We start from the raw sequence: 27,573 nt of genomic DNA on the forward strand, positions 1-27,573 counted from the left end.
ACACTGAGATTCTCTTAAGAGCTATACTGCATCATGGTAACTTTAAGCAAAACTTAAAGGACTTACGGGGTCTTTTCCACCTTTTTTTTTTTTAATCCCCAAGTTCTCAATTACTTTAATTAGGAAGCAAGGTTATTTTTATTTTCCTTCCCCTTAAATGTACATTTTGGATAGTTACAGTTCTCTTAATATTATTTGATACATCAGTATTTTCAACCACTCTCTTGAAATAGAACTGCCTCTGGGAGACACAAGTCTTGGGATTTTTATGACTTAAACAGCCAAACACCCATCTATTTTGAAATCTTTTATCCACACTTTCTTTTCTCTCCTTTCTCCTTGCTGTATCTCATTTCCATTCTGTAGAGATTGGTTTTTAAAAAAGAAAGAAGAGGTAAATTAATTCATTCACTGGAATTGTACAATTGCTCATCTTTGTACTCATTTCCAAAGAACATGATGCTCAAGTACAAATCCCACTTTAAAAGGCTGCTTTGCATATATATATAAAAAATACTGAAATTATAAATAAGCCCCAATTGTTACCAACTTCATTCCAACCCAGGACAATTTAGTATTTCTGTACATCTTGGCCACTCCTACTTTCTAACTGGCTGTGCATGTTACCAGTCGGCTCCAGCAGATTTCACCACTCCGCTCTGGGATTTCAGCAGCAGAAATCCCACTCAGCCTCAGGTACTCCCAACAAAGAGGTGCAAGAAGTCTGACCGGCAAAGGAGATTGCAGAGTGTGGGCACCGGAGCTGTGCTGGCAGCAGCATGCCGGCAGCAGCACACCGTTTCACAGAACAAAGTCTGACCACTTCCCAGAGAATGCATGAAGGAAAACCAGAAAAATAAAGAATGGAGGAGGAAAAAAGAAAAGAAGGGAAAGAAAAAAAGGGGAACACCCCCATCGCTTTCCCGTGAAGTACACGTGCAGAGGAGCGGAGACCTGTGAAGATCAGAGGCCCTCTGGGATGCAAGGCTGAGAACAGCTCAGAGCTGCAGACCCAGCAATCTGGGCACACACTGAGAAACCACTCTGACCAGAAAGGAACGAATATTCACACTTGTTTGTACATTGAGAAAGCAAAAAAAAAAAAAGCTAATCTAATCAAGTCAGAACTCCCAGACAGTACTTTTCACTCCAGCAGTAATGCAGCCAGCATAAGTGTATTTTTCAGGGCCCCTCATGCACAGATTCACACTACAACACACTGCGGCCACGACGATGTGCTCACTTCTTGCATGGGGATAGAGCAGGCTTTGCTTCAGGAAGGTGTCCCTCTGCCTTGAGAAAGCCTTGCACAAAGCAAGTTGTGCCCAGCCAACAGAACTCCACAGGCCATAGACACTGCAAATGTTCAAAATCTAGTTATGTGTGCCCTCAGATGCATCTCCAGCATCTTCATGGCTTGCTCCTTGTGCGAAGGACGTGAAGCAAACGGCCTCTGCACAAATCATCGGCTCTGGCCCCCCTTCCCATTTCAGCCCTTGCATGTGCAGAGGGACACATCCACCTCGTCCCAGTCTCTTAGTGGACTCTTCCTCCTTCCCAGCCGCAAGAGGTAAAGAGTTTCCAGAGCGGACGGTAGCTTCGGAGGGCGTCAGCAGGCTGGTTAAGCAGCTGCATCTGACCTGTGCCTCTCAAATCTTTCCCTTTGTTTCAGGCTAAGCCTGGGAACCCCAGCCTGAGCAGGGACCCGATGCCCAGCCTGCTGTTGATGGCGTCCCCCGCAGTAGGAACTTATCTGCAAACCCAGCGAAGTGCTTCTAACCTGTGCTTGAGTAACTTTCTCTGTTGCTGTTGAATGCTATTCCCATCCCTCAGGGCAGTGACATGGAGCCCACCGTTGATCCAGGCACAGCCACCACAGCTTTCCAGTGGCACCTCAAAGTCCGGGTCTTTGCTGGCTCTATCAAAACCGGAGTTAGGCCACTGTTGTCATGCAGCTCTCCTTACAGCTTTTGCATGCATACTAGCTGCAAAAGACCACTCTCCCATGCTTTCCGTGCCTGCACTGGCTCCCATTCCTTCATTACATCAAACAGCAACACTAACTACTTGCTCTTCACCTTTAAGACTCTTCAGAGCCCAGCTCTGCCCCACCTGTCAATTATAATACAATGCTGGGCTATTCATCCCCACTTCTGCCTTAGTTACACCAGACTGCCTTGCCAATTAGTCCAGTCATTCCCCTCAAGCATCTTTGTGCTGACTTCCATCCTATGCGCCCTACAGAAATGGGAGATCCTTCTAGGAACTCCTAAGGCCACCAGCTCACCTCCTTGGAAAGCCTGCCATGGCAATTCACCTGGGTTGCAGCACCCATGAAGCATCTGACAACACATAAGCTGTCAGTGCGCAGCAAATGCTGCTTTGTGTGCTGAACAGTCACCTGGCTCTTGCCTCCTCTTACCCCACTCATCCGCTTAATCCCTGTGCCTTCAACAACACATCTAACTCGGCAGAAAGGAAGAGTCTGCATTACAGACATGCGGTGCTGACAACAAAACCAGCCCAACCTGGGCACACGGCAATACTTGCTTCACCATTGTGAGAAAGCACAAGCGATTGGTGCAACGTACAGGGCAGAGAAGATACAAGAAAAATGCTGCCAGGAGAGAACACCCTTCAGCACTTCGCTCCTAACAGAACGCCATCGTGCCGTAAAACCGTTATGCAGATCAGTGCATTTCCTTTGTAAAACCAATAGTCATGTTTAAGGTTAAATGCCACCTAGTTCAAAAAGACACTTTTATTCTCTGTGTGTGCGTGTGTGTTTGTTGTTTGTTTTGCCAGAAGCATCTAACTTGCTGTGCTGTATCAGCCAAGCACACCCTCCCGGTCGCAGGCTGGAGACAGCGAAAGGCATGCTGTGCTGAAACACAAATACACATTTTTCCCTGAGCGCACAGCAGAACACGACAGCCCTGGCAAGAAAAAAGTGCACTCAGTGGAGGACTGGGGAGAAGGGGGAAGAAGTAAGATGGGTTTAGAGCACATCAGCAGTGTGCAGATTGAAACCCTTGGATAAAAGAATTGCCAGCGCCATAGAAGTCATGCAGCAGGGAGCAGCTGCACGGGGAAGCTGAAGCGGAGGTGAGATGAGGGCTGCAACTGGGCTGCTGGAGAGCAGCAGCTCCTGACGGCCACCTTGTAATGCCTCCTGGGCCGTACTCAGGCTTGCTAAAAACCACCCTCTCCCTTCCCATCTGAATTCGGTAAATTTTTGCTCCACCAGGTAGAAGACAGATGCCATTTGCTTGATGTTCTCTTCCTCACCGGCTTTTGGAAGGAGTGGCCTCAACACATCACCAGCTCACGTGTTCTGGAGGCACCCCAGAAACAACGCAGGCACGCAGGGGCGAAGCTGTCCTCATGGGGCACTTTGAGCATTTAGTCAGACTGAATGGCCAGCCTGTACTGCACAGACACAACCGAGCAAGCTTGATAAAACTCAGTCCTGAAACTCAAACTGCGATGTTAATAATGGCAAGTTCTTAATCCAGTCGTTTGAGCAATAATGCAGCAGAACGGGAGCTGAGGTGTCCCAGACATCTCTCCTCATGCCTTTTTCCCTATGTGTTGTTCCCTCCACCCAGAACTAGCAAAGGATCTGCGATACCACTGTTAATCAAAAACACTCCACACTTTTCAACTTTGAATTAATTGTGCCGTCGGCATGGGTCAGAGCAGCTTTCATGTCAGCTTTTACAATTTTGTTCTGAACAAAATAGGTGTAGTTTTCTTCACTAGCCAACAATTCCAGGAAAAAACCTGCCATCATTGCATAATGAGCCACTATTATTTTGTTCTGCCGAACAGTTAAGCGATCTTTAACCCAGAACATACTGTACCAGCACAGAACTGAAAAGAAGGTATTTTCTCCATCCCTTATAGCCTAGGTTGCAGCATTTATCAACTTATAGCCAAACATCTCAGCAGCTAAAAAAGTGATGTGATGTAACTTTCTGCAAATGAAGAGATAAGAAAGCTCTTGGCCTTGTCCTTGCAACATTTATATCTTGCTAATTGTATTACCTCTCTCACAGACGAAGCAGCCCACACTTTTTAAACATCAAAACCAGCATTAAAGCCCTTCACTGCAGCTCAAGTCCCAGCATAGAAAAGTCATCTGCAGATATCAAATCAACTTTCTATGAACAAAGTGCTTGACTCTGCCTGCTGGAAATGGGAAAGGCAATTCACAAGGTTGCTGTTTTTGGGGGGGGGGTTTGTGTGTGGGTTTTTGGTGTTTTTTTTTTTTTTTTTTTTTTTTTAAAATGCAGACTGGGAAAACAAACACCACTATATTCACACATAGCCTGTGTGGTTTGCGAGCAAAAACTGAAAACTTCAGCCTAAGTGACAAAGCACATAAGCAAGCGGAAGCAGTATAGTAGGTGCTGCCCTACCAGGAGAGGAACAAAAGCATTTTGTAAGCCACTCAAAAGCTATAAAGAGCTATCATCCATTATTTCCAATAACAATCAATAATCCCGTATGCAAACGGAGGTAGTTGGAGGGCAAAAGACAGCAGTGCTTTCGCAGACTCAACCCAGACACGTTCTGCATCTTCCTGCCGTATGCAACTGAGAGCCTACACCAAAAGGAACCTTGCTTTTTCCTGTGTGCTTTTATTACCAATAAAATAGTTAGCAGCTTGGGTATTTCAGCTTGTCACTAGACTTCAAAGTCAATAATGCCTTGAAAGGAACATGATCAGGATCAGCTGAGCCTGCAAACTGTGTAGTTTTACAGTTACCTTGGCAATAGTTACTGCACTCACACTCAGAAGTCCTGGTAGGTCTGAGCTGCCGTACTGCTAGGTCCTGTACCAAAATAGAAAACTAACAATAGTCCCTGCCCAGAGGAACTTTAAACCTGAACAAGCTCCTCCACCACGTTAACACTAATTACTGCACTTGCTGATAATCTACAAAGAGCTACGTGGGATTAAAGGTGGGCTGTCAGCTGCCATGCCACTGCCAGCACACAACCAGCCGCGCTGCATGCCTCTGCCTTGGGACCAGAGGTGTGAGTGCCAGCTGTATATGGGCTCTTATACCGATTTCCCTTGTGATAAAGCAAAAAAACTTGCATACAGAGAGAAGATAAAGGCTACCTGCATATCTGACAGAAGAATGTGCTCTTTGGAGAGAAAATAGATGGGAAAAATCTCCCAATTAAAACCTATGCAGAATGCTGCAGTAACCAGTATCCAGAAGTAGGTCAAATACCAACAAACACCTTCCCCTTTCCTTTAAACGAAAAAGGATAAAATACTATTATCATAATAATATACCAACGTATGATGCTATCCTCTCACGAGGAGACACTCGGATGACCAGTGGAGCAAGCCACCCAGTGAGAACACTTCTAAAAGCTGCTGCCTCTGTTTAAAGATTGAAGAAGAATTTTCACCCAGGATTCATAACTATAAAAAGACTGAGGTCTTTCAGGAACTGAAGGCAAGCAGCGTAAAATAATCACCTACAGGAGTACATAATCCAAACTGATTTAAGCAAAACGTACAATCTCACACTGTCCTGAGGTAGTTCTGTGAGACCACAACAGCAGCAGCGATTAATCACATACAGATAAACTTTTTTTGTAACAGCAGCTGTGAATGGGTTGATACCAAATGAAGCAAAAAGTTAGGTAGACTTGTTAATGCCTTTATTAGTGCACTCCAAGTGGAACCTTGGGAACCCTTTAGCTTCAAGCTCAAAGGAGGACCTCACTGGGAAGGACACGTGGGCGTGGGAAAAGTGTCGGCAGGATTATTGGCTCATTAAAGGTGACCTGAAAAGGAAACCAGAATCAGATTCATGCCCTTTCATGTTCCCTTATGATATATGAAGGGCCAATTTTTTTTTTTCCCCCTCCCCGTTAAGAAGGGTTTCTTTCCTCCCTTATTTCTACATTAGAGATTTTGTACCTGGAGAGTAGCTGGAATGTGACATTCAAGATGTTGTGAAAGTGAAGCCTGATGAGTGGAGAATTAACACCATTTTTATTCAAAGGCTTTATAGCTTTAAGGCCTATTTAGATCAAAGATGTCAGTGAAGGGCAGGGAGAGAATCTGGTTTTGTTAAAGATTTAACAAACCTGTCCCTTCAATGAAACCAGCAGTTTCCTACTCATTAATGAGACTCAGTCATCCAGCAAAACAAAAAACAATGGGTTTTATCCTTTCTTTTTAATCTGGCATTATTTGCCTACCTCAGGAACAGCAAAAAAAGCCAAACTATTTCTTTTACCTGTCTTCCCATGATGCTTCCCCAAAGCATCCATGAAGAAAATGAGAACAAGGCCACACATCCTCTTCTATCCTTGCACAACCTGGCATAAAGTGAGGTTGCCATTAACAGCTAACTCCTCTTTGGGCAAGACCATACACCCAATATCATCCTTTTAAAGTCAGTTATCACAGCATGGCCTTCCACAAGCCTAGGACAAGGCTCTAGGAAAGAAACCATCTTTATGCTATGAGCTACATTGCCCCGGCACCCTCAGTTGACCATGGCTGTGACAAGCTCGCGTGTCCTGCCATGGACAGGAAGAGCACAGCAGATGTTTCAGTCCAAGTCCCTGTTTCGAAGAGCTCCGGGTGAAGTCAGTCCTTGCATGAGCAGTGTCAGATACCAACACAGGCTGTCTCTAAAGAACACCCAACACCATGCCACCTACAGCTCTAAAGCAGCCCTTCTTCCCAAAGCCACACAGCTATCGCCTTCCTCTCCTACAGGCATTAAGGAAAAAATACAAATACTTCCACATATTTACATAATATTAAAATAAATATTTTGGGTTTTTTTTTCTGTAACAAAAGTAGAAGAAAAATAAACCAAAACTACAGAAGCATTTCTAAAGTGCCATCACAGAAGACTGTTTGGAAGCACATCCACCCAGCTCTCTCAATGAAATGCATCAAAAAAATCAAAAGCCCTGAGGCTTCCAGTGTTTCAAGCCAACACTTAAAGCCCTTAAAGAATGCAGCAAGTATTGAAAAAAAACAAAATTTGTATCCCTTAAGCTTAGGAAAAGCTGTACAGCAAAATGGTCACGTATAGAATGGACATTAAATATCAGTTCATCTAAAAACCACAAAACCAAACCCTCAATGAAGTCATTTGAGCCCAAAGGATGGCGTACGGAGATGCTGCCTCTATTTTTGGCACTGAACAATTTCAGAGCTCCAGGGCCACCGTCTACAGCAAATAATGATGAGCAAAAAGGAAAAAAGCGACAGGCTGGAAGGGCGAGGAGCCAGAGGAGAACAAGAAGCCTGGAGAAGATCATGGGCTGAAGATGAATCGCATCTGAAAGGAGCAACTTTGCTTTCAAGTGAGATATGAAAAGCCTTACTCCTAGAGACAATGCGACTGCTGGCTACTGGAAACACGCTGCAACAAAACAGTAAATAAGGCAGACTCTGAAAGAATGGGTTTTACACTGAAGTTACTGGCTCCAGCGTTTAGGTTAGGGAGAGTCTCTCAGCATTTTTACAGATAGGAAGCATTAGGATTTGCATGCCCATTCAGTAAGAAAACTACAGGAGTAGGGAAGGGGGATGGCCGTCGTGGCTTGACTTTTGACTAACTGACACCTAACACAGCAACCAGCTGTGCAGACCCTCGGGGTGCCCAGCAGGAAAAACTGCAAGAGAATTCCCTGACAAAATTGGATGCAAAATCATAGCTAAAACCAGCACTGATAAGTCCTAAAATTCAGGGTGGGGAGAAGCAAGCCAGAAGCACTGGCAGCTACAGAGATCCAAACTCAAGATTCGGTATTCCCCTTAAAAGAAAAAAATTTAGTTGGCAGGAGTCACCATTCCTGACCTTGTTCTTGCTGGCACTCTGCAGTTCAGGGAACAAGAACTCCAGTCCTCAAATTTGAATCCTCTTACATTACAAACAAAATCAAAGCAGTCCCAAGATTTGAAAAATTTAAGATTAATTTTCAAATGAGAAGTGTGTTTTGTTTCACGAACAAGATTTTAGTGGCTTTTAACTCCTCTCAAAACCAATGCAATTCATGTTTTAAAATACATTGTCATGTGTGACTGAAGGACAGTTTAAGAAGCAGGAAAATGGAAAGCATTCTACTCTCTAGAAAAAAAATAATTTAAGTTTTATTGGGCTAACATAGGAATATTATTACTGCAGTATAAGTCAGGAATACAAGAAGCACATTTTTATATTTCAGCTGCAAATTAGACTCAAAAAGCAGCAGAGGAAAACCTCTATAGAGAAATGAATTGCTCTCCGAAAGACAGGCTATTTTGAAGCCAGAAAAGAGCAGAAAAGCAACAGCGAGTGTTGCATAAGCAGATGCCCTCACACCTTTCTGTTGGTGTACACACCTGCATAAATAGGTATTTAGCCAAACATCAAAATTTATATGGAAGCAGCCCACCACTTTACAAAAATCAAGCAAAAGCAAAATCGAGATTCATTGCAAAGAGCCCTGTCCTGAATACTAATGCCTTACTGATACCCCAGGACCAAAATGCAGCGACACCTCGGGATCCTCAGCAAGCCTCATACATCTGCTGCGGGAGGATCTGAACATGCCTTGATAAAACCTTATTGCTAAAAAATTTGTGTTATCAGGCAGCGTTTGTAAGGGAGGCAAAGGCACGGTTTCCTGGCTAGCAGGGTTCTTCCCTGCGCTTATTCTAATGACACACATTCAATTACTCGAGAAAAGAAAAGAATCAAATCAGAAACATCTGTAGTTTGCCATATAATTACTGGATCTTCCCCACGGAGACTGACCTTTGTAACACTGATACCAGGACCTGAAAGGCTAAATGACAGGATATTCACATGGTTTAAATGTATAACATGATTACAAGGAATTAAATAGGCGCTGTTATTTTCCATCTTGGTTTATGTTAACATAAGCGTGGACTTTAGGATCTTACGTTTAATCTTCACGCTCAGTATGTAGTAGCTGAATTTACTCACTATTAGTGGACCCAAACCACTAAAACACCATGTTTTGATTATATAATAAAAAGTTGAATACTGGATTCGAGGTTAATATGCAGCCATTACTTTCACCTGTAATAGGAATCTTTTCGACCACGCTTTCTTCCTTGCTCTCATCTTCACACCAGCTTGTGACTTCTGGATGTGAACATACCATAATGAAACACATTTCAAAGTCGCAGTGATCAGACTGGTTTGCTTGCTTTTAAGCCCTACTCCCTGTAATTTCTCACTTTTGTTATCTCTTGTTTATTGATCTAAACTATCCATTACTGTTCTTAAAAGAGGCGCCTACTGTGAACTTTCCTCACACGCGAAGCTACCCTGCCTCTGTAGCTTCCAGAGAAAAGGACAAGCTAACCAAATGTCTTAAATTATTTAAGACCCAATGGGATTTAGGAAACAAACAACCCACAGTAACTCTGCGATCTCGTCCGGCAGCCCGACAGCAGCAGCATATATCATACCGACTGCAGAAAATTAGTTTAAATCAAAGTCTCCGTCTCCTCTGCGGATAAAAGTCGCGTGAATTTAGGAGGCCTAAAGCAGTTTGTTTACATTTGCTGTGTAAAGAGCATTGCAACCTAATTGCCTGTCTGTTCCGGACTTTGATGTAAGGGATGCTCTGAGAGCAGACTGAGCAAGTTGCCGTCGCCAGTTATTATGCCGGCCTAATATATTACTTCCTTATCTAAAGAAATTAACTGGTTTTCACAAACGTGTTCACCTTCTGAGCTCTGAAGCGGCACTACACACCTTTCTCAGCATGAACCCTTTTATTTTTGAAAATTTATTCTGCGGTCTGGCTTTATAGTAAGAGGCAACGAATATATCCTGCAATTTCTAAACATTAGACATGCACACCTTTAAACACATGCACACCTACCGATTTGTTTTTAAATAACTGCCACAAGGCTTGCTTTTCTACTCCAGCAGAAAAAAAAGTCACAATAGACATCACTCATTTTAAGAAGTAACAAGAACGACAAACGATCCTGAGATACTTAGGAAAATCCCCCAAAGTTCATTACAAATCTACATTAATTCACCAGTCCCCTGCAGATTTGGATAGAAAATACATATATACAGCGAAGGACAGTAACTTTGAGTGCACAGCCAGACCTTTTAACACTCGTTACCTTGTTCTCCTGCACCAGCGAGCCAGGGAGCGTGTTTTGCCTGCTTTATTTCCCCGCCGTCGTTTGGGATCGATGGCAAGCTGTAAGATGATTCATTACTCTGAATAGATGACCTATCCCCACACTCTTCTGGAAGGACCTCTCTCAACACTGGTAGAGCCTGCAGCATGAAAAAAAATAAACATAGCCGCAGCTCTATTATCCTTCATGTCGAGCGTTTTCCAACATACATTTAGGCTAATCTATACTTCACAGTCTAATCTGTTTCCAGGGTGTTTCTGTTAGATGTTAAATTACCTCTGAGGTAAATTTGCGCTAACTCAGGAATTGCATTCTGCCTTGAAGTAACACAAACTTTGAATTATTCTTTTAATCACTAGGTTTTCTGGAAATTCTCAGTATTCCCTTCCTCACGCATTCAGAGTAAGCAAAACAGAAGGGTGCATCAAATACGCTGCAACAGACGGAAGAGAAATCTCTCCATTTCAGGCACGCAGCAATAAGGCAAGTTAACCCACAGCGTTAGCAATAGCAGAGGACCTGATGCGCAGCCTGCCCCAGCAAGCCTCAGCCAGGTGCGGTTCCGATTTCAATCCACGTTACTCCTGCACATTTGTGAAGTTTGTTCTCTCCGGCCTGTGCATGCAGCCTGCTCACGCCTCTGTAGTTAAGCTTATTTATGATGCAAAAAATTAAGTTGCAAGCCGGTACCTTTACAGGGAGCTGACTGTACCATCAATATGGCTGCGTTAAAAGTGGTTTTAAAATACAGCAAGCACTTCTTAGGCTATCACCCACCTGTGCTAAAAGTACTGCGTGTGGCTTTATAAAGCTTTTTCTGAGAGCAGGAGAAATCATCCTTCCTGGCATTTGTTTTTTCACAAAGAACAGCAAAGGCTTTTTGGGCATCCTTCCCAGCTCTTCTTTACTTGTAGGTTGTTCCTCTTGGTTTTATTTTGTAACACAAAATATGGATTTGAGTCTTTAAAATCTACTACATTTTCTGCTCTAATTATCTAGTTGTTTAATAAAACAACTGCTTAATAAAACAGTAAGACTTCAGTGATGAGGCCTAACGTCTCAGAGAGAACTCCAGGTTTTGTAACTTGTATGTACTGACCTGAGCTTCAAGCCAAAACATTTTGGACTCACTAGAAAATTTTGTTCTCCTGCATCTGCCACCTCCTCATTAATCCATTAATTAATTCAGGAGCTCAGAATGGCAACTTTTCAGTCTTAAGCTGATAGCTTACTGTGGTAGGTTTTTTTTATATTAAACTTATATATGGGAAATCTCCATACAAAATCAACCCCAGCAAGCTGCTACTTCATCCAAAACAACAAAGATTTTAAGTCTCATTTTCTTAATGTAAAGAATGCCTTAAATTACAGGCAGTATTGGGAAACCTTTACTATTGGAAGAAATTACTCCTGTGTAGCAGTTTATCTCAGTGCAGACTTCTCACACCAGAAGTACTTCATTTACCTATTTGCACTACCATTTAACATCCAAATAGGCATGAACCACCACCACCAAATACAAGCAAATCAGTGTAAACTCTAGCACCATAATTAATCCAGGAGAAGGAAGGCTCCCACCAGGAGAACCAAAGCTCGGCGCTCAGAGTCACAGGGACCAAGATGACTCCAGGGTGGCCAACATATCCATTGGGCATGACGACATCCAACATGCCGCATGTGCCACACGCATCTTATTCTTACAGGAGTGCAACTTGGCTGAAAAGGGCACTGGATTCCACAGCTTCCACAGCCAAGAGACTATCCCACTGCCCAGAAAAGGTGCTCCCACCACACCAGCTCCCTACGGCTGTCCCGTGTCTGCAAGAATAATACCCAGTTTTCCTAACAGGGGCAGTTTTCTCTTCTCGCGAGAGAAGAGAAAACTGATAGTAAGACGTAGAAGAATACAAGACAGACATAAGTTAGTGCTAAGAAACGAGGATAAGACAGGCAGGTGGACAGACAGACTCTGTGGACCACTGGAATGGGTGAGATGCTGAATGCACTACAGGAGAAGGTGAACCTGCTGCTGGTCATCACCAAACCTCCATGGACCACAAGTGCTGATGGGGATGGAGCTGGCAGACTTGACCGGGCTATTTGTATGGTCAGAAGCCCAAAGCTCCCTCCTGCACCTCCACCCCTGCTGCCTGGCTGCACAGTACCATCATCCGGTGGGGTTCCTGGCAGATCTTTAAGCCCTCAGAGAAAGAAGACATCAATATGGGCCAAAAATTCAAACTTTCTAGTCATAAATTTAAAGATCCTTAGCTCCAGATCGCTTACAAGTTCACTACTACATCATATACAGCAACTGTTCCTGTACATGCACATTGTATAATTTACATTGATCCTGTTCTGTGCAACCTGCTTGGAAATAAGGTGTTTCAAAGTAGGGGATGCATCCTGGCACTGCATTTAATTGACTGGATCCACTTAATAGGTAATATAAATGTTAAATGTGTGTGCGTGGGCCACAGTAATACATAGCAATAAACAGATCACTACTGCATATATTCGCCCATAAAGCTTGTGTTACTGAGCTTTGACTTCGTAAAAGTTTTTACATGCAATTAGAAATTTATGTGCAGTATTTGTTTATCTGTCACCAGCACAATGATACATTCCTTGCTCATCTCTTCTACTTGCCTGAATGTTCTAAGGACAGAATACAAATTACTTATCCACATAATCTTTTCAGAAAAAGAAGTTACCCTGGCTATTATTCAAAGTGTACAACTGACTAGAATATTACATCTTCATTACTTGTTTCAAACGCTATTAAAACTAGAATATAGCAAAGCAATTCAAACTGCTTTTTAATTTCTCATTAAAAGTTAAAGGAAAAATATTTTTTGAAAATATTTTTTAGAGCAGAACACGGAGCCAACTTGTTACTGGCAGGGTGCCTGGCAGACCTGCTGGTGCCCACCGCAGGGGTGGTGCAGAAGCAGCTGGGACATCAGCCTGGTGCCAGAGTCCCAGCTCTCCTCGCATGGCGGCAGCTGGAGGCAGCGGGGATGGGAGCCCTGCCCTCCCCACGTGGCTAGCTGCTCTGAGTTTGCAGCAAAAGAGATTCGGGCACTCACAGGTCTACCAAATGCCAACTTTTTTTTTTTTGAAAGAGTTAATTTATAACATTTTGCATAAACATTTTAAAAAAATGAGCATGCTCCTATCTGCAAAAAGCTCTGTGTATCCAGTGTACCAAAAAACGGTTTAAAAAAACCGCAACAAAACCCACATCATTCATGACAAAGCTACTAGGCCACAGAGAAGGACAGATGATATAAGCCTTGCGATAAATTCACACCACAGCAAATGTGAGCTTGTTTAAATAAATAACTGATGTGAAGGGTAGAAAACAGACAGCCTCTTGGAGGCCTTAAAGAGACCGTTTTCTTCGTGGGATGAAGTGCTATACGTGTTTGCTCTGATAAAAGTGAAGAACTCGTATTCTCTCCTTACTTACCTCCTAACCATCTCCAAGGCTGATTAATGAACGCAGACTGCTTGTCATGCCCCTTACAGCCCACCCACCAGATCACGTAAGCAGCACAGGGCCCGTCTCACCTTAGCAGTGCAAATTAGTCTCTAGGTGTCATTGCTTTAGGTATTATTAGATGCAAGTGCCAACCTGACAGTCCTGCACCTTCTTGCTGGAAACCAGCAGGCTTTCAAACATCTCTGCCACTTCTTCTGTGACCTGAACTTGGTGCTTTCTCAAGAACAAGGCATGGTTGCTCAAGCAAGTCCGCAGCATGTCCACATCCCACCGCTGGTCTGGCCTGAGAAACAAACCCAGGCACTGTTAGTGAGACACCCTGTATACACGAGACTCACACTAGTGCCACACTACTCATTTATCTGGACAAGCAGGTCAACATGCAGCAGGAAAAGCCATCACGCGCTTTGTCCTTAATTCCCACTTTTTCTTTTAAAAACGTCCAAAGTGTAAAACATAAGTTGTCACTCGTGACTTTTGCAAATGTGGGGAGGACAAGCAGGGGTGATCATCATCATGTCTGTTCCCTGGGTCCACCCTGAGTCAGGATGAGGAGATATTAAATCTTTTCTGCAGCCCCTCGTCTCAGCCTTGGGCACTCCTCGCTTACTCCGTCAGGCACTCTGCTGGGCACCCACTTCCCCAGGCTTGGGTTTTTTCTCCAGAATTCTTTTTATTATTTTTGAGCAAAAGTGCCTTTTAACACAGAAAATATAAATACTGCAATCTTGTTTTGCCAAAGATGTTTGTTTTTCCAGTTGCTCCAATGAAGTTTCACAAACAGAGGAGTAAATTCCAATTAACTCCAGAAGTGTTTGTCCCTAAGAAACCATTCAGGAAACACAACAACGTATTAGTGCTCGCAGGCATATCAGCCTCGAAAGGAGAACCAGGTATAGTTAAATAGACCGTTCTTCAGCACTCAGAAGTGCCCCAATCCTGCTAACACTTGAGCATTGCTGAGCCTGTAACAGGGAGGAAGGTCTAGACAGAAGCTAAGTAAGAAAGAATGGAAATTGTTTTCATTATTGTATTAAAGAGACCTAAAAAAATAAATCAATTCTCACTTGTCCTTGTGGCATACACACAGGAAAGAAAAAAACCACTTTGAATAACTGTGGTTTATTGTTTTTAAAGGCTATATGCATCTTCTGCTTCACAGAAAGATAATTCGCTTCTCAGAATTATATTCCCCATCCTTATGTGCCTGAGACTCATGTTGAAGATCACAGAAATTACTGGCTAAGAGGTCTCTGAAGTTAATGAGTTTCCCCTCCCTGTCGGAGCTGCCTCGGGTGGGAGATGCTGCGGACTGGGTGAGATGGGGGGACACAGCCCAAGTGCTGCCTGTCAGAATAAGATTCACCATCGGTGAATCAAATGGAAAATAAATGAATTTGCTTAATGTCCTCATTTCAAGTCATACGGCTGCTGCCAAGATGCATAAAGATCGGCACTGATGTGTTTATTTTCCCAGCGCAACTGGAGGTTTGGCCCTGGGTCTGCTTTCTCTGTACCAGAGAGGCAGAGCAGACCTGGGGAGGAAGGAAAAGAATGTTAATCACACCCACACGCAAGTTTTGTGTCTGCGATACCTGGTTTGCTTTTCATTCACCGCTCTACCTTCAGCATCGAGTGTGTTCTCAGGTAGGAGGCATCCATTCAGCGTACTCTGTGATAAAGCCCGAAGCTGATGAAGGACAACTGCTTCGCATGCTTCAAGGTCGTCTTCTTTAAGACTGCCGGCCCAATTACAAAAGATACAAAATAAAGCAGGTATTACATGCAACGTTTATTCAAAGCCCAGACAGCCAGCATTGGTTTAGAGGCAGAATCTGTAACACTTCTCCTGGCTAATGGGATAACCAGTGGGACAGCCCAGAGGGACAAACGTCTGTGACGCTCTCTGCAAAAGATGTGGAACAGAGAGGGAGGTCAAACCCAGGGCTTCGAAAACACTGTGCTAGGTTTAACCTCACACCTTTGCTTTTTGACAGGGAGAGGGGAACCTGTGCACATCCACTCGGTAAAACCACTTCCTGGCCAGACAGCCCCGGCCGTGCTGTGGCCAAAGCAGTTGTGTCACAGGAACCCATCTCCAATGGTCGGCTGGAGGGGCCAGGTCGTTTGGGGAACCCTTCCTCCTAATTCCTTAGAAATCCTCCAACCATCAAGTACTTACACGAATCCCAGTTTATGGAAGCTGACATATAATTTTAAGTAAAACTACAAAGCCGTTCCCAGTTCTTGCAATTAAGAGCCCATGCTGTGGAGGGACAGTGAGAGCTCTCTGACCCCGGTTTTGTTAATACGTGGGTTTTGGTGATTCTCTTTGCTCTTTTACCTTGAGGAAGAAATTATTTTTCTGGTCATCATTGTCTACCTCAGTAAACCATAACAGCATTACTAGCTAAGGGGATGCTCTCATTCTTGGAAACAAGTATTTACTTCACCTAAGGGATCTGCGGAGCAAGGCTGCGAGAAGTGCTACATTTAGGAAAGAGTATTTGTTGGAGTAATTTGCGTATGTGCTTCTAAGTGCCATATTTCAGCTCTCTGATGACATGAAAATGGTGGAAGGGGAGGGAGGCCTCTTAGCAACTAGCAATGTTTGTTTGCAGGAGCCCGCTTGCTCTTTGCACTGGCCATTTGTCACCACAAGAGCGAGGATCCTTGCCTCAAATCTCAACAGGCTCCTGCAAAGCTGCTTGGTAACAGCCTCTCGCCATTGCTCACCTGAATTCAATTAGAAGTGTGTAAGCAATCAACCACAAGATTATTACAAGCATTACATTGAATGTACAGCAGCAAGCAAAGAAGAATACAGAGGATGGGGTCAAGGCGCAGGCAGCATTTGCCTGCCTCCCCGGTTCCTGCCTGCTCTGTGAGGGCAGCGGAGAGGGAGGCAGCTCGCAGGGAAGCAGCATTAACCTGAGCAGCTCCGCTGTCCTCATTGTCCACAGGTGCTTGCCCTGGTACAGCACCCGGTGGCCAGGGCTCATCCTCACCACCACGTCTTCTATCAGCTGCAGTGCACGGGAGAGTCCTGCCAGCATCCCACCGTGCCTGTGGACAGAGAAACAGGGCTTGAAGGCACTTGAGCTGCAACAGGTATTTTGAATGCATTCCCATCACAGCAGTTGGAAAAACAAACACCCTCATTTAGCTTTTCAAAGCAAACACCAGCAAAAACCATGCTGCTTAAGCTCTGTAGGAAGGAAAAAAAAAAGCACATAAGCAAACAATCCACCCAAAAAAATCAGCCAGGGCCCGAGACACTGCATTGAAATTACCCCTGCGCCAAGTAGTTTAATTCCTTCACCTCCACAATTGAAATCAATCTGGTGACCACCTACAGGTATGGGGACATAACTGGGACCTCAGAGGGTTTTTGATGAAGCTGCACCTCTATAATGATGCAAATTAGGACTTAAAACATTGAAACAATACGGCAGGCTAATCCTTGAACAGAGGTGTAAATGGCTATTCAGGTCCAGCCCGGCTGCCTGCTTTGTTGGGGACTTTCCAGGCCAGGTCTCCACCAGCAATGCCCCAGCTGGGCCATGCGCCCACGGAGTCCTGCAGGCAAAATAACTTTTTTTTTTTTTGGCCATATGTAGAAGCTAACACATTTATACAGTTAACCTTGGTTTATGCTCCCTCAAGTGAAAAGCTCTGTGCCTGAAAACTTGGATCATTTTTGCAACCATGTTAAGCTATAATGGAAGTTGTGTTTTCCATCGGACTGTTGGGCAACAGTGAACAATTAAGTGGGAGCTGCCGTGCATTTAGCCGCGTTTCCTAGACATTTAATAAGCAAAACAATACCAGGGAGATCACATATGCAGTTAAACAGTGCTTTTTCTTTTCCCCCAGTCTTACAAACCCTGTATTTTAGCGGCCAGCTCGTTTCCCATTGTTTTCCTCCCACTGGGTGGTCCTTCCAGGGTGCCACTCGAGAGGGATACAATAATAAAAAGGGAAGGGGAAGGAAGGGACACCAACATAAAGAAAAACAAAATGTATGACAATCTGCAGCAGGCTACGGATCAGAGGTCAGCAAACAAGAGGTCCTTCTCTTTTACAGGTTGCTTCCTGGAAACAGTCTGATTAAGCTGACAGCTTGAATTATGTGTTACATTTTGTAATGCACAATCCATCTGTGCTAAGTCCTCTTCAATGCAGCTGAAGCAGCACAGGCATAAGCTCTGCCTTTTTCCACCCCCTCAGCACAGGCCTTAAAATAGTCATCATCTTTCTCTGTGCTAATTCTCAGAGACCCTCTCCCCCCCACCTCCTGCTCCCCGGGTTTAAGCCCTTAAAGAAAGGGCCGGGTGCTGTAAGGAATGGTAAGAGGATACGGAGCCTTTCACCTCCGGACCGGAGCTATCGGGTGGCTCCACCTGACAGGAGGTGAGATCAGGTGCCTTTACGGTGCCACTCGAACAAGCCAGGCAAGCCCCCAGCTCACCAGCGGGCTCTTCGGCTGCAGACCTGAATGGAAAATACACAGCCCAGGCCCTCAAGTGGGTCTGAGCTTGTGGGATGAGACAGCAGATGTGTGTGTACAGCCTCTGTATCTGATCAATGCACCCAGCCAAAAATGCTCAGAAACACAGAGTTATTTGCCAACATCACCATTTTTAATAACTAAGGTAGCAAAATCACAGCACCCCACTGTGAACTGCAACCAAGGCGCAAAGCTTACACTAAATAACCTTTCATAGCAACATCACCTTTCTTTGGCTAATAACCTGATGATGTTATCATGACAACCATTCCTCTATCTGGAAAAGGCAGTTTGAAATTAGGCTGAACTCACCCAGAGGTAAAATATGACCTGCAAACACTTACTGTGTGGAAAAAACCCAAAACTTTAAAAAAAGCTATTTCTGCAGTAAGGTAGGAAAAGAATTTTCTCCGAAAACGTAAGCTTGTGACTTCCTGACACGCAACAAGAATTTTGTTTTGCGTTCCAAGTGAGCTATGATCCCTGCACACAAAAGCTCCTTTCCCTTCCATCACTTATACTAATTTCAAAGACAACACCAAAAGTGTACAAATGGCCCAAAGAAAGGCGAGGGATGGTACTTTGTCTGGATGCCACAGCAGTGACACTGCTGCATTGGGAAAGTCCAAGCTGCAGATATTTCAATTTAAGAGGACAAACGTGTATAGTTTTGCATAATTTCTGCATATTTCTACAGCCAGCATAGGAATTTTGTAAGAGAAAAAACACTTAGACTAAAGGGACATCACAAGACCTGTGATACTATTCATTCTGTGAATCTGTGGCATGGTATATTCAGACCAAAAGAAGTTGCATTCTCATAGTTTGTGTAACTTACATAACTGAAATTCATGCAGTAATTACTTGGAAACTGTTCCCCAAGATTTTCAGCTCATGAATTATTTCACAAAACTCGAGCATGCATGCTGAATTTCATGTGCATTGGAAAGATGAACCCGGAAAGACTACAGGATTGTAAGTGCAACAATGGAAAAGGCTGCTTATCCCTCCACGAGGCCTTCTGCACCTGCCATTTTTGAAATTTTATCTGCCTTTTAATTTTCAGGTGAAAGAAATTAAAATTTCTATCTTTTCTGCAGAAACAGCCAACAGTGGCGATCCCACTTCTATGGCCTTGAGAAACGGAGGTATTCAGCTTGGTATAATGCGAGCGGAAACCTCCATGTTCTGGTTTCAGTCGTGCTCTGGAGATAATGCGAGCAGTGAAACCTTTCATATAATTTAGCTGGGCTTCAAGAGCATTGCACAATATTTTCATCAGTTTATGAACAGCAAGGCATCACTAGCGTTGACAGGGAGAGAACAAAAGGTTAAATTACCATCGCTCAGCTACGACTTCTCTAGCAAAGGCAGGCACTCTATGCAACTTCCCTACAAAGTGTTATGATTAACAGGTGTTATACAAAAGAAAAACTGGGTAAAAGCTATTTAGATGTAAATTAGATGATGTTTCCATAGCAAGCAACAGTCTGATGCAAATGTGAAATGATAAAGTTACAGAAGTGTATATTGCTGGCCACCAGTTTCTGCTCAACTGTCATCTATTAAAATACAAACTAATATTGAAATCAGTACACCTAAGACGACGTGACCATGAATGTAGGAAGAATAGATGTGTTAAGCAGATTAAAAAGCTACAAACAACGAAAACCAAAAAAACCCCCAACCAGCGATGCTGGTGAGGAGGGAGAAGGGTGTTGAGAACACAGAGGACAAGAAAACAGAAGTGTGCTGCTAAGGGAGAGCAGGCAGGAGAAAGGCAAGTCACCAGTCACAAAATTGCGGGGTCAGGTAGCGGTAGGATGGCTGAGGGGAAGGGCGGGGGGATGCACACATACATGACACACTGCAGAGGGAACCGGTGGCAAATGGAGGGATGCTCCCGCAGCAACAGGGCATGACAAGGTGTGGACCCTGGAAGGGACGACGGCGGTTGGCATGGGGCTGTTCGAACACAGTGAGGGAGTCAAGCCAGCCCCGCCATGCAACCCGGGCAAACCCCATAGACCGTCTTGGAGTGGGTATTGTCCGCTAGGATGGGGATGTGCTTCCCAGTCTTACAAGCACATTGCAAGGCCGAAAATCCAGTTATGACTGGTAATACAGCTGATACTCTGGTGTTGCAGTTGTTGGCAATAAAACCCCAGCACTTTCACAGAGTAGCAGATGCATCTGTGTCATGCTTTCCTTGTTCTCTCTACTGTTTCCAAACAAACTGCTCAAGAAATGCAACCAACTGGAAATTTTAATCCACACAAACTATGCTGTTTAGTAAACTGTAAGTACTATGATATAAACTTGTTGAAATAAGATTTGTATACTTTTAAAGAACATCTATTGCATTTTATCAACAAACATACTTAACCCATCTAAGTCTGACCTCAGTGAGTTACCTAAAGCCACCAGCACAGAGGTAGCGAGATACTAAATAAATAGCCAAGAAGTTTGCCCACCTGTGTGCAGCTTTAGTGCCACATACCAGCCAGGCTGTGAAAGTGGCCTCCAGGGCACACGCCAACAAATGAGTACCAGCAGAGAGAATACACATAGGGACATACCTGTCTGGTGCTGAGCTGACCAAGGGCTCCTCCTGCGCCATGGGAGGGTTTGGTGGTTGCAGCGGGGAGCCATCCACAGGGTGGGCATCCCTGCCCTCCTCCCAGCCGTCTGAGGGTGAGGCTGCTCCCCGCAGCGGGCCAGGAGTGCTTGACATCACCTCCTTGGCACTCATGGGGACTGGGAGCTCGACACTGCTCTCCCAGCTTGCCTCCTGACAAGTCTGCCAGTTACTCAGGCAAGGCTTTGGTCCTGTAAAAATAGTAAGTTAGAAAAAGTTACTCCCAAAACATTAGCAGGACCAAGGAATACATCATAGCATACAGAATTAAACGAAGATGACCTACGCTGCCATCTTCAGCTCTCCCTTACATGCGTACGCAAGCATCCCTCTGCTCTCCCTTCACTTTTGAGTTTCCCTGCCCACGGCCCCATGTCCTTCTGCGCTCCTCTCACAAGGGGGAGTCCGGGGAGGCTCCAGCCTCCACGTCTCACGCCTTTTGGGTTTGCAGCTCCTGGCAGCTGGGAGATAAACCTGGCACTCCTCAAAAATCACCAGCAGGAAGACCAGCTACTTCACTAAATCATCTCTGGAGGAACAATGAAACAGAAAAGCTGGAAAAAGCTTTTCTTAGAGGGGAGAAAAAGTGCACCTGAAGAGCCTACTATTGTACACCTTTTTTAAACCTTGCAGAAGAAATACATGCCTGGAGGCTTTTAAACTCTGCACGTTAATTGCCTCCTCTAAAAGAGGAGAGTACAGAGCTGAATCATGCTTCCAAGATGACAAATACCTGCAACTTACCTTTTTACAGAATGCCAAAAGTTAATGGACCAGCGAGTGCTGTAACAAATTAGTATTGCTACACAAATTCCCACTTTTCCATAAAATTCACCACGGGTTTAAATTAACCAGCATTCGCACACCTGCTAACGCTACAGCACCAGCATTTCTACTTGTCTTGGTCACGGAGTTTCACTGGAACCAAATCACTTAAGTTTTATGCCAAGCAGCAGCTGGTGTCGGGATGGGGTCTAAGGATGGGCTCTCTTAGCCTTGTTTCCAAATTTGTGAAGCAAGTATGTGCAACAGAAATGCCACTACTGCACTTGCTGGAAAATGAGGATGGGGAAGAGCAGAGTTTTGTTCTCCAGTTTGGAAGAAGGGAAGAAAGGGGCCATTTTCTTGCTTTGTTAGCCTGGGGGAAATGGGATTTGTTGCTTCTACATTTTGTGCTGCTGCTGCTGAGCAGCAGCCAGGGAGCAGCAGGAGAAGCTGGCGAGCACCACTCTGCAGAGAGCCGGCAGCAGAGCCCGGTGCGTGTTTGCTCCTGGTATGGCACCGCCAAGCATCTTCATCAGCTGCCATCGATTGCAGCATGGAAGGTCAAGCTTAGGGGAGCTGGAACAAGCCAGTCCCCTCCGCACATTCAAACCCGGACCGCATTAGCCTGTTCACTTCACAACATGCATCTGGCAGCAGACAGACATAGAAAGCCCTCCAGGCGGTCCGAGGTGATTACCATGCCATTTGACAAAAAGATAATTTTGATTTTGAACACAACTGTACGGTTTCTCTGAAGGTAGAGATACCACATTCCAGAAATTAAATGGCTATTTCTTTCCCAGACACGGTGCTGGCCACCCCAGCCTTCCCTGTGGGGAGGAACCGGCGCTCTGCAGAGCTGCAGGCACAGCCTGGGGCTAACGTAAGCCAGGCTGGACTGGTCTCCTGCCAGTGCCAGAAAGGACAGGCTGTCATTAAAACAGAGAAGTGGCAAATGCATCAGAGGAAAGAAAACGAGAGGCAAATCCATTCCTTAGAGAAGGCAAAAGAAACTGAAAAACCTCAAGAAGGAAGATGCCAGGAAAAAAACAAAAAACAAAACCCAAGAAGTAGCACAGAAGAGCATCTGATGGGGATGCCAGCTTTCCTCTATAAAGAAAACCACAATCATTACAGGACAGCAGAGTCCTTGCATCATTAGGGTTGCCACCAGTTTCCATTATAAATAGTTCCATTTTAGCAATTGTTATGGGGCTTGGAAAACTAGTTGAAGTTCAAAATTGCTATGTTAACTGGCAAGGCAGGGGAGAGTATTTCTGCAAGGTCTTAAAAAAGGCATAAACTGTTACTTAGTGACAAATCTTTGTCACTGCAACTTCAAAACCAAGTCCATTAGCTAACTTCAAAGTAACCAACCAAGCCAGTAAAACACGAGAGAATGCATTTTGCCAAGATGGGGCGGGGAGAAGTTGGAATGCAGCCTTTGAGGGCAGCACATCTCATTCCAGAGCAAGAGCATCTAGGCTGGGAGGATCCGCACCGCTTTTCTCACGAAGTCCAGAACAAGGCAGAGAACCACCACCAAGGAAGACTTAATCCAGCTGCATACAGGGACATACCGATCCTCAGTCTACATTGCCAAATCCTATTTCTGGAAACGGATAACTTCTGCACAAACATCTGAGGAAGAAGGAACTCAACCCAAAAGAAGTGATATATTCTGCCAGTGCAGTACGTTCACATTAAACCTCTTAAAATGAGGGTCAAACTACTTCAAGACAACCATGGGCACAACAGTGAATAATTCTTCACTTTCTAATAGCAAATCTGAACAGGCTTGGCTCCCAGCAAGCCCTTGTCTGTGCAGATGAGAGGCCTGGGAGGAAACAGAGTCAAAAGAAAAAAAGAAAAAGAAAAAAAAAAAGAGTGCTGCCATGCTTCAACCAGAACACACCACACATAGGGGAAACTAGTGGCCATGGCCATCACTCTGGCTGGGGCGAGTGTGCCCCAGCACCAGGCAGAGACAGACAGGCACACGCCCACCGTACCTGGGACGCTTCCCCGCAGCCGTTCCTCCTCGGGGGTGGCTGGTTTGGGATCAGATGCTGACGAGGTAAGCTGCTCGGAGTCTTCCTCACCAGCGGCGAAGTCCCCGTGTCTCGCTGCTCCCTCCGCTGATGCATCACTCTCTAAACCGGTACTTCTGCTCTCTGGACCGAGTCCTTCAAGTGACGGCGAGCACAAAGGTGGGTCGGGCGCCAGGCAGCAATCTGTGAGCTGGGGGGGTGTCTGCTGCGTGCCCAAACCTCCAGCAGCTGAGACGGCTGACGTGTGGCGACCCATAAGGACTGCTGCCGGACGACACAGTCCTCTTGGCACAGCTGCCCCAGTGCCAATTCCTGCCTGTCTTGCAATCCACAGCATCTGAAAAAACACAGGTGGGAGATGGCTTAAGGAAACAAACACACAGCATGATGCAAATGGAACTTCTAGAGGATCACATGTTGGTCTCTGGACAGAAAAGTATCACAGAATTTAAGTTATTTTCTATAGTATTATAATTACGCAAACACTTGGCATGCATTTCTTGTGTCCTGGTGTAAAAATGAGGGCCAGGACTTCAACTGAAGCTCTGTGAGCCAAAACAATCTGTGGCAAAAGCCCACTGCACCCCCAACCCGACTAAAAGGGACTGAAATATGCAAAGGACAAACTAATCTAAACAGTAACTGTTTTTTACAAACAGGCAGTCTTTTCAGATGAGATTCCTGCAAAGACTTTTAAGACCCTGGACCAAAGCAGACATTTAGAGCTACCCACCGAAGTCACTGAAAACATCCTGACATTACTGACTCTAGCGGAATCATTGTGCTCTACTTGTGCAGGACTTTGCACAGCCGCTGGTAGTCTGTGGTTTAGGTACTGCAGCATCCTGAAGTTAAGACATGATCATCAGGACCCCACCGCAGTGTCCGTGGCACAGCTGGCCTTTCTGAAGCCACCCACAGCAGCTGCTCTGAGCAACCTCCTCCTGTTGCTCTTCTCATGGTCTCCTCGAGAAGGCAACGGGATAAGGAATGGTCCCCACAGAGTCTGAAAGGTGCATCTGCCACCGCTTGCTTGTCTATATATCCAGCTTTGCTCACAGCATGTCAGAGCAAATAAGAATGAGGCAAAAATCAGTTTATTCATTGTCTTCCTTCTGCTCTTTCCTGTCTTTTAAATCACATCAAAGAAGAACAATTACTCAGCTAACACCATGTAGACGAAATCATTTCCCACAAGGCAACTTTGGGCACCGAACAGAAACGTTTTAAATGGCACTTTCCACCAAAAACTGTTGAACTTGCATAAAAATAGTTCCAACAGTATAACCACTCTGCTTCTAAATCCCAGTGTTTTAATACTTGCCTTTTTCTCTTTGTAAGTCTACTCAATCAGAACAATTTAGGAGGAGGGGCTACTGCCACCTCTACTACTAAAAGGTCACTGCCAGTTTATGCAAAGCCAAAATTAGCTATCGTAATACCATTGTTCATCCTAAGCAGGGCTTACTTTTCAGCCCCAAATCACAGCAGGACAATTTACAGTCACCTCCACACCTCTCTCCTCTCTTTCATTGCCTGACCTCTTCCTACCATACAAAGTCAGCTGCCAAGCCCAGCTTAAAGGAAACAAAGGCATCTTGTCTAGTCTGTGACCAAATTTCATTTAAAAAGCTCAAATTCCACGTAACAAGAAGCAGAACAAAAAGCCATGAAGTTATTTTAAGAAGGAGTAAAGGTTTGCTACTCAGATTAAGTTCACAGCTTATTCCATCACCACTGCTCTCGGGTTCCTCCTAATTACTTTTCGGGTCTTGGATTTGCCGATTTAAAATGCATGTAGCAAGTACTTTATGGATTTAGCAGCTCCTGGATGTAGTGTTCCAAAACAAATGCAATTCAAACAGGAACGAGTGCTTGGCAGAATCCTAGCAGACACACATCTCTAACAAGCTCCTCTGTGACCGCAGAAAAAAATATAAATCTCTTCACTGCCTTTGCATTCTCAAAGCAAAAGTATGACAGAATGTGGGTCTAAGTACTGTTTTTACTACCAAAAACAAAGCAGTAAAAACACGTAGATGACTTACCTAAAACATTCAACAAGATTACTGAACCTCACGTCACTCCAGCTGGGAGTTAAATGAAGTCTCTGCACAAAGCGCACTTACAATCCTCTTTTTGGTTGTGGAGTGCAGGGTCCCCACTTCTTCCTCCAGTAACAAATACGATTTTTTTTTTTATTATCATTAAAGTGTTTTGAAGAAAACAAAGATAAGAAAAAAATCCCTTCCATTAAGACTTGCAAAAGGGCCCAGTCTCCCCGACAGTAGACAGTGAAAGCTAGGGATGTGAAGGTAAGCCAGAGGCTTGTCTCTTCCAGGCACCAGGCATTACTCTCACCTGGTGACACCTCGCTTCCCAGGGAAGGGTGCTCTTCCATAGGTGGTTCCTGGGAGGTGCCCTAGGCCCTACATCCAACAGACACAGCTGTGCCAAGATGCACAAGTCCAAAATCTTCAAAAGACTTCAAGAAAGTGCTTCAAAGTTGAAGAAGCCAAACTTCATTGCACAAAGGTTTCAGAAGCCCAGGTTATACAGCTCTGCCAGCTGAGGACCTCTTCAGTACAGTACCTCTCCTCCAGCTTGTAACACCAGATTGTCCTTCCACCGGGCTTCAAAAGACTGGCGCTCAAGTCCTTTCCATGGAGAATCATGGTTTTCTAGACAAACACTGCTTGAGTATATGACTTCTAGGCTTAAGGACTCCCATAAAAATTGAGAGTCTCAAAGGGTGCATATCCCATGGCTCAGAGAAGTACCAGATAGTCACGCTGACGTCTTAGGGGCATCGGGATACTCTAGAAGATTGGTTCCGTGATTGTCCTTCTTGGTCTCCAAGACACATCACTGATGAGGTTATCACACAATCACTGGCATCCTGACTAGCCTGAAGAAAATCATTACGATACCAGGACTGTGAAATAAAACCAGGTCCAAGCTGTGACAACTTACATCCTGGATAAACCACCTGCTAACTGTATGTGCTAGCTATGACTGACTCGGTGCCACATTGCTGAGGTCAAACTCTCATACTTTGGACACAAGAATAAACAGATTTTAAGTGAGGTGAAGGTGGTGGGAAACAGGCACGATCGGTCTGAAAAAAGATGGAGTTACAGAGTGAGATCTGAGACACAGCACATAGACAAGGCAAAAGGATGCATGATTTAGTTGAAGTTAGCTTTGTATTTAAGGAGGGAGATGAAAAGGCGAAAGAAGGGGATAGGGAATGAAAGAGTCCACAATCAAACTATTAACTGTAGTTCAACATAAAGTGACATATTTGGGTACACACCAAGTTCTTGTACTGTCCAAAACCTGCTAACTGTTTTTAAACATCTAAGTCACACCATGAGCCTTTGATGTTCCAGTATTCATGTAAACTTTCCCATAGGTTAGAAATCACACCTCCTACACCGACTGCTTTTAACTGAAGAATCTAGAATTCCAAAATAAACTCCGCTTTTCACATACGTCCGAATTAAAAATGTAATTCACAAGCTGCCGGAGGCCTGCTTATATAGGTCAAGGTTGCTCGGGTTCATTGCTTTGTATATTACAGTTTAAAGAATGCTCTAAATTCAAGGTTTTTAACTTTTTAATCTACAGGGAAAACTTCCTGTAACTCAGATTAACGACTGCTAATGCACTGAAGAAAGAAAACCAAAAACCTTCCTCCTACTATAAAAACAAAATAGTGTGGCCTCTGTTTCTTTTCTGATAAGAGTCTTAAATACCAAACATTTAACTGCATAATAACATTTACTGGCAGCCAGGCAGCCTGCTTAGCAGATATATAAAGCAGGTAAAAGGAGAAAAAGTTAATTTCTTGGCTGAATGATTCCATCGGTAGCTATAGGGCAAACTAGAAAGTCTTTTAGTAAAGTAGCAGTTGATTCTTCTATCAATCTGCAG

The 27,573-nt window shown here is 44.4% G+C and overlaps 1 protein-coding gene across 1 annotated transcript in view; it reads right to left on the minus strand.

The window, feature by feature from the left end:
- Positions 1-27,573, minus strand: part of KIZ (kizuna centrosomal protein) — a 45,177-nt gene that overhangs the window by 10,432 nt on the left and 7,172 nt on the right. Inside the window, exons 4-10 of the mRNA XM_010296972.1 lie at positions 23,599-23,974; positions 20,763-21,012; positions 16,605-16,739; positions 15,269-15,433; positions 13,806-13,956; positions 10,148-10,307; positions 9,081-9,146 (exon numbers count right to left, since the gene is read on the minus strand). Coding sequence (XP_010295274.1) covers positions 9,081-9,146; positions 10,148-10,307; positions 13,806-13,956; positions 15,269-15,433; positions 16,605-16,739; positions 20,763-21,012; positions 23,599-23,974 — 1,303 coding nt within the window. The remainder of the gene's footprint in view (positions 1-9,080; positions 9,147-10,147; positions 10,308-13,805; positions 13,957-15,268; positions 15,434-16,604; positions 16,740-20,762; positions 21,013-23,598; positions 23,975-27,573) is intronic.

This window comes from Phaethon lepturus, unplaced genomic scaffold (assembly GCF_000687285.1).
Source record: "Phaethon lepturus isolate BGI_N335 unplaced genomic scaffold, ASM68728v1 scaffold41181, whole genome shotgun sequence".
Taxonomy (NCBI): domain Eukaryota; kingdom Metazoa; phylum Chordata; class Aves; order Phaethontiformes; family Phaethontidae; genus Phaethon; species Phaethon lepturus.